The sequence below is a fragment of the Coregonus lavaretus genome (genome assembly GCF_964263955.1).
Source record: "Coregonus lavaretus genome assembly, chromosome: 9".
NCBI classification, from domain to species: Eukaryota; Metazoa; Chordata; class Actinopteri; order Salmoniformes; family Salmonidae; genus Coregonus; species Coregonus lavaretus.
Window position 1 is genome coordinate 25,173,023 of NC_139996.1, and position 7,828 is coordinate 25,180,850.

Consider the following 7,828-nt stretch of genomic DNA (forward strand, 5'->3'; position numbering starts at 1 on the left):
CTACCTAATGTAAACTAACTCTCAGTGTGTATTAAATCAATCAAATGTTCAATCAAATTTACTTATAACGCCTTTTTACATAAGCAGCCTAAAGAAACCTAGAGAGGAACCAGGCTCTGAGTGTTGGTCAGTCCTTTTCTGGCTGTGCCGGGTGGAGATTATAAGAGTACATGGCCATTAAGGCCAGATTGTGCTTCAAGATGTTTAAATGTTCATAGATGACCAGCAGGGTGAAATAATAATCACAGTGGTTGTAGAGGGTGCAACAGGTCAGCACCTCAGGAGTAAATGTCAGTTGGCTTTTCATAGCCGAGACAGCAGGTGTGGTAGAGAAGAAGAGATGGTTGAAAACAGCACGTCCGGTGAACAGGTCAGAGTTCCTCACCTCTGGGCTCGCTCTAAACCACACACACAAATAAAATGTGTTCATGGTGCATACACCATGAACACAGAGAGAGAGAGAGAGAGAGAGAGAGAGAGAGAGAGAGAGAGAGAGAGAGAGAGAGAGAGAGACCTATTAAACACATGATGTATGGACTTATCAACTAGCCTGTATCTGTCCATATGTATACAGTGATCTCCAGTTGCTACAGTATGTTGTCCCGTTTATATCAGAGGCAGTCAGGTATAGCCCCTGGTTCTCCTCAGACTTGACTGCCCTTGACCAGCAGTGTACTGCATTAGCATCGAACAGCCCCTGCGATATGCAACTTTTCAGGGAAGTCAGGAACCAATATACACAATCAGTTAGGAAAGCAAAGGCTAGCTTTTTCAAACAGAAATTTCCATCCTGTAGCACTAACTCCAAAAAGTTTTGGGACACTGTAAAGTCCATGGAAAATAAGAGCACCTCCTCCCCACTGCACTGAGGCTAGGAAACACTGTCACCACCGATAAATCTACAATAATCGAGAATTTCAACAAGCATTTTGCTACGGCTGGCCATGCTTTCCACCTGGCTACCACTACCCCGGCCACCAGCTCTGCACCCTCAGCGTTTTTTAAATTTTTATATTTATGAAAATTCACTGAGGAGGATGGTCCTCCCTTCCTCCTCTGAGGAGCCTCCACTGGTAGCTCTGAATCTGAGTAACAATCTGGACCCTTTCTTTCTAAAATTAGCCGCCGAAATTGTCGCAACCCCTATTACTAGCCTGTTCAACCTCTCTTTCGTAACGTCTGAGATCCCCAGAGATTGGAAAGCTGCCACGGTCATCCCCCTCTTCAAAGGGGGTGACACTCTAGATCCAAACTGTTACAGACCTATATCCATCCTGCCCTGCCTTTCGAAAGTATTTGAAAGCCAAGTTAACAAACAGATCACCGACCATTTCGAATCCCACCGTACCTTCTCCGCTATGCAATCCGGTTTCCGAGCTGGTCATGGGTGCACCTCAGCCACGCTCAAGGTCCTAAACAATATTATAACCGCGATCGATAAAAGACAGTACTGCGCAGCCGTCTTCATCGTCAACCACCACATTCTTATTTGCAGACTAAATAGCCTTGGTTTCTCAAATGACTGCCTCGCCTGGTTCACCAACTACTTCTCAGATAGAGTTCAATGTGTCAAATCGGAGGGCCTGTTGTCTGGACCTCTGGCCGTCTCTATGGGGGTGCCACAGGGTTCAATTCTCGGGCCGACTCTATTCTCTGTGTATATCAATGATGTCGCTCTTGCTGCTGGTGACGCTCGGATCCACCTCTATGCGGACGACACCATTTTGTATACATCTGGCCCTTCATTGGACATTGTGTTAACAAACCTCCAAACAAGCTTCAACGCCATACAACACTCCTTCCGTAGCCTCCAACTGCTCTTAAACACTAGTAAAACTAAATGCATGCTCTTCAACCGAATGCTGCTTGCACCCGCCCACCCGACTAGAATCACTACTCTCGGCGGGTCTGACCTAGAGTATGTGGACAACTACAAATACCTAGGTGTCTGGTTAGACTGTAAACTCTCCTTCTAGACTCACATTAAGCATCTCCAATCAAAAGTTAGATCTAGAATCGGCTTCCTATTTCGCAACAAAGCCTCCTTCACTCATGCTGCCAAACATGCCCTCGTAAAACGGACTATCCTACCGATCCTTGACTTCGGCGATGTCATTTACAAAATAGCCTCCAACACTCTACTCAGCAAATTGGATGTAGCCTATCACAGTGCCATCCGTTTTGTCACCAAAGCCCCATATACTACCCACCATTGTGACCTGTACGCTCTTGTTGGCTGGCCCTCACTACATATTCGTTACCAAACCCACTGGCTCCAGGTCATCTATAAATCATTGCATGCGCTCCAGCAGGTATATCTCACTGGTCATCCCCAAAGCCAACACCTCCTTTGGCCGCCATTCCTTCCAGTTCTCTGCTGCCAATGACTGGAACGAACTGCAAAAATCTCTGAAGCTGGAGACTCTTATCTCCCTCACTAACTTTAAGTGTCAGTTGTCAGAGCAGCTTACCGATCACTGCACCTGTACACAGCCATTCTGAAATTAGCCCACCCAAATACCTCATCCCCATATTGTTATTTATTTTGCTAATTTGCACCCCAGTATCTCTATTTGCACATCATCTTTTGCACATCTATCATTCCAGTGTTAATACGAAATTGTAACTTTTTTGCACTATGGCCTATTTATTGCCTTACCTCCATAATTTACTACATTCGCACACACTGTATATATATGTTCTGTTGTATTTTTGACTTTATGTTTTGTTTACCCCATATGTAACTCTGTGTTGTTGTTTTTATCGCACTGCTTTGCTTTATCTTGGCCAGGTCGCAGTTGTAAATGAGAACTTGTTCTCAACTGGCTTACCTGGTTAAATAAAGGTGAAATAAAAATTGATTCTGGCTGAGTGACCTCCAGAGAGACTGGGCAGAGTTATTCTAGCTGACCAACCAGCATTCATAGTACAGCCCTGCTCTGCTAGATATAATGACATGCATGAGACTCATATTCACAAGAGGTCCCCCATACACTGACAGGGAGAGAGGAGAGTGAAGTGTGATTTGAAAGAAAGTGAAATGACAACATATTATTGATACAGGACCTGTTTAATAAGTTACAACGAGAGCAGGCCATTTCCTTTCTCCATATTTCTCCTCTCTCCATCCCTCCGATTTCCCCTCTCCTCCTCTTTTCGCTTCCCTTCCACCTATTTCCCCATATCTTCGTCTCTCCCCACCCATCCCCTCCTTTACTCCTCCATCCTATTCCACCCCCTTCCCCCCCAGTCTCGCCCTCCTCTCCCATCCCTAATCAACGGTGCCTAACCCCTTCAAAGAGGGCTTAGCCAGAACAGAGAGAGTCAGTTACAGACTGGTCCAGAATAGAAGAGGTGATAGAGACAATATCTGATATTACATCTGCCATTCTGCCTGCTCCATTCCACACCTATATTGCATACGTTGAAGTCACTCACTTCTCTGTTTGTGTGTTATTTCCCATGACTTCCTGGTTATTTCATCTTAGCCTTTCCCTAACAGGCTCTCAGTCTGACCCCTGACCTGGTAGTAGATTATACTACCTAAGCCCCCTGTTGTAATGTAAAGCTGTGACCTACAGCGTATAGCAGACAAGGTGGGGGAGATGGAGGGATGAAGGGATGGAGACAGAGAGGAAGAGGGATGAGGGAAAAGGCTGAAAACGTTATCACCCCCCAACACCAGGGTCTGCGGTGTAATTGACACAATACTAATAAGTGCATTAGGCCTGCTCAAAGACCAGGAGAGCAAATATTGTATTAAATCTCTCTGTTACGCTGTATCTTAAACCTCCTATTACACCCTCTGTGAAAGGGTTAGGGTTAGATGGCTGAAATGGGGTCAATAAACGATCTATTTGCGCTCTTTTTTTCTAAGTAAAAGCCAGAAATGTTTCTATTTGTGCTATTTTCTAACCTAAAAAGACAGACATTTTACAGTGTTGACAACGTGGTGTATTTAAATCTAGACAGGCGCAAGTTAAAAGAGAGCGTATTGTAATATCAAATGTCAAGAAACTTGCTTTGAGAGAAAAATATGTGTATTTCACTCAGCCAATGTATTTATGAACCCCTCCAAGCGCTAAAGCAGTTGTGAAGTTTCCTCACATTAAATGTAATGCCTGCAGATGTTGGAATTTAGCCAAGTAAGGATGTAGTGGAGAGGGGGGACGGTAAGCAAACGCCAGGCAGGCAGCTTGTAAAATCACAACAAGGAAACCAGGAGACATGTTGATTGGTGGGTTTCTAATGACTGGATTAAGATGTACATACACACACACACAGACAGAAATACACACACATTTTGAGGGAGAAGGAGGGAGTGTGTTTGACTGCGGTGTGTCTCTGTGTTATTGTGACCTCATAGTAACCCAACGAGCGGTGTAATGTTCAAGAGCCTTGTCAAACATCTGGGCTTTAACTGCTCTGTCGCAGGCAATTAAAGAACATTCTGTCACGCTTTAGATTTGTATTCAGCCAGGACCACACTGCTATAGTAACTCTACAGCACTGATGCACACTACTTACTTATATTTTAAATGTGTATAGTCTATGGCAGGGCTCTCCAACCCTGTTCCTAGAGATTTTCGCTCCAACCCCAGTTGTAACTAACCTGATTCACCTTATCATCCAGCTAATTATTAGAATCAGGTTAGCTAGATTAGGGTTGGAGCAAAAACCTACAGGACAGGGTTGGAGAGCCCTGGTCTATGGAATTTCATTCAAGTGTACTTTCAATAAAGTTATCCTTAAAGGACTCGGTCCTTGACTTGTTCCTGTAAAATGAAAACGTTTCTAGGTAAATAAAGTTAATCTTGGTTCCTCTCTCCCCAGGTTTACAGACCTTCTGGACCAGTGTGGTAAGGTGGACCTGGCTGTGCTGTCTCCTCCTCAGAAGGACTACTGGTCCATGCTGGCCTACAACCGGGCCAAGCTGTGTAACCTCCTGTTCTCTAATGAGCTCCACCGACGCCTCTCACTCCACGGGGTCACCTGCAACGCAGTGCACCCTGGGAACATGATGTACACTGCCATCCATCGTAGCTGGTGGCTGATGACCCTGTTCTTCACCCTGGCCCGCCCCTTCACCAAGTCTATGGTAAGGAGACAGACAGTTTACACTTCTGATGCTCAAGGATCACCATATTGCATGGCTGTCGCTATGTGGGCTAAACGAGATATGACTCTTTGAGTTGTTTGTGTTATTTAATATATGGCTACTTGGTTATGGAATGAGTTGTTTGTGTTATTTAATAGATGGCTACTTGGTTATTGAATTAGTTGTTTGTGTTATTTAATATATGGCTACTTGGTTATGGAATGAGTTGTTTGTGTTATTTAATAGATGACTACTTGGTTATTGAATTAGTTGTTTGTGTTATTTAATAGAGGGCTACTTGGTTATTGAATGAGTTTGTGTTATTTAATAGATGGCTACTTGGTTATTGAATGAGTTGTTTGTGTTATTTAATAGATGGCTACTTGGTTATTGAATGAGTTGTTTGTGTTATTTAATAGATGGCTACTTGGTTATTGAATTAGTTGTTTGTGTTATTTAATAGGTGGCTACTTGGTTATTGATTGAGTTGTTTGTATTATTTAATAAATGGCTACTTGGTTATTGAATGAGTTGTTTGTGTTATTTAATAGATGGCTGCTTGGTTATTGAATGAGTTGTTTGTGTTATTTAATAGATGGCTACTTGGTTATTGAATGAGTTGTTTGTGTTATTTAATAGATGGCTACTTGGTTATTGAATTAGTTGTTTGTGTTATTTAATAGCTGGCTACTTGGTTATTGAATGAGTTGTTTGTGTTATTTAATAGATGGCTACTTGGTTATTGAATGAGTTGTTTGTGTTATTTAATAGATGGCTACTTGGTTATTGATTGAGTTGTTTGTATTATTTAATAGATGGCTACTTGGTTATTGAATGAGTTGTTTGTGTTATTTAATAGATGGCTACTTGGTTATTGAATGAGTTGTTTGTGTTATTTAATTGATGGCTACTTGGTTATTGAATGAGTTGTTTGTGTTATTTAATATATGTCTACTTAGTTATTGAGTCAGTTGTGTTATTTAATGGATGTCTACTTAGTTATTGAGTCAGTTGTTTGTGTTATTTACTAGAGGGCTACTTAGTTATTGAATGAGTTGTTTGTGTTATTTACTAGAGGGCTACTTGGTTATGGAATGAGTTGTTTGTGTTATTTACTAGAGGGCTACTTGGTTATTGAATGAGTTGTTTGTGTTATTTACTAGAGGGCTACTTGGTTATGGAATGAGTTGTTTGTGTTATTTACTAGAGGGCTACTTGGTTATTGAATTAGTTGTTTGTGTTATTTACTATAGGGCTACTTGGTTATGGAATGAGTTGTTTGTGTTATTTACTAGAGGGCTACTTGGTTATGGAATGAGTTGTTTGTGTTATTTACTAGAGGGCTACTTGGTTATTGAGTCAGTTGTTTGTGTTATTTACTAGAGGGCTACTTGGTTATTGAGTCAGTTGTTTGTGTTATTTACTAGAGGGCTACTTGGTTATTGAATTAGTTGTTTGTGTTATTTACTAGAGGGCTACTTGGTTATTGAGTCAGTTGTTTGTGTTATTTACTAGAGGGCTACTTTGTTAGTGAGTCAGTTGTTTGTGTTATTTACTAGAGGGCTACTTGGTTATTGAATGAGTTGTTTGTGTTATTTACTAGAGGGCTACTTGGTTATTGAATGAGTTGTTTGTGTTATTTACTAGAGGGCTACTTGGTTATTGAATGAGTTGTTTGTGTTATTTAATAGAGGGCTACTTGGTTATTGAATGAGTTGTTTGTGTTATTTAATAGAGGGCTACTTGGTTATTGAATGAGTTGTTTGTGTTATTTACTAGATGGCTACTTGGTTATTGAATGAGTTGTTTGTGTTATTTACTAGAGGGCTACTTGGTTATTGAATGAGTTGTTTGTGTTATTTACTAGAGGGCTACTTGGTTATTGAATGAGTTGTTTGTGTTATTTAATAGAGGGCTACTTGGTTATTGAATGAGTTGTTTGTGTTATTTAATAGAGGGCTACTTGGTTATTGAATGAGTTGTTTGTGTTATTTAATAGAGGGCTACTTGGTTATTGAATGAGTTGTTGGTGTTATTTAATAGAGGGCTACTTGGTTATTGAATGAGTTGTTTGTGTTATTTACTAGAGGGCTACTTAGTTATTGAATGAGTTGTTTGTGTTATTTAATAGAGGGCTACTTGGTTATTGAATGAGTTGTTTGTGTTATTTACTAGATGGCTACTTGGTTATTGAGTCAGTTGTTTGCTGTAGGACTACTGGAACTGACTGGTTGTTTTAGAGAGAGGGGATAGAGTAGATGCTACTGTTCATGATCCTCATACTTTATTCTGTAGTCTCAACTGTCCCTCGTTAATCCAAATATTAGTCTTGGCATCTGTCTGCGAGAGGGAAGGATGGAGGAAAGGAAAAGGAAGGAGCAGATCTCCAGAGCAGTCAGGGTTCAGTGAGAGAGTGTGACTTTCACAGATAGAGAGATGGAGAGAGATTCACTGGCTTGTTTTTCCTCTTTTCCTCTTCCTCCTGTCTTTGTTAGTTTAGCGCTTAAGAGTGTGTCCGCTCTTCTCCTCGTGAGGGTAGATATCATAAACCCTTACTGCTCTGAGACTATAGTGTTACAGTATAGGATAGCTAATACTCTCTGTACTAAACTGCTCACATATGGCTTTTCGATCATAGCTGTTTTATCCATAACCAGCTCCCATGTGGAGAATGAATTATCATATATTCTAGGTTATATTAGCAGATTTGACACACACCCTTCTCTATGT

General features: G+C 41.2%; 1 protein-coding gene across 1 annotated transcript in view; it reads left to right on the forward strand.

Moving 5' to 3' along the window:
- Positions 1–7,605, forward strand: part of wwox (WW domain containing oxidoreductase) — a gene marked incomplete at its 3' end in the record, with an annotated part of 100,793 nt that extends 93,188 nt beyond the window's left edge. The window contains exons 8-9 of the mRNA XM_084169255.1: positions 4,834–5,098; positions 7,594–7,605. Coding sequence (XP_084025381.1) covers positions 4,834–5,098; positions 7,594–7,605 — 277 coding nt within the window. The remainder of the gene's footprint in view (positions 1–4,833; positions 5,099–7,593) is intronic.
- Between the last annotated feature and the right edge of the window lie 223 nt (positions 7,606–7,828).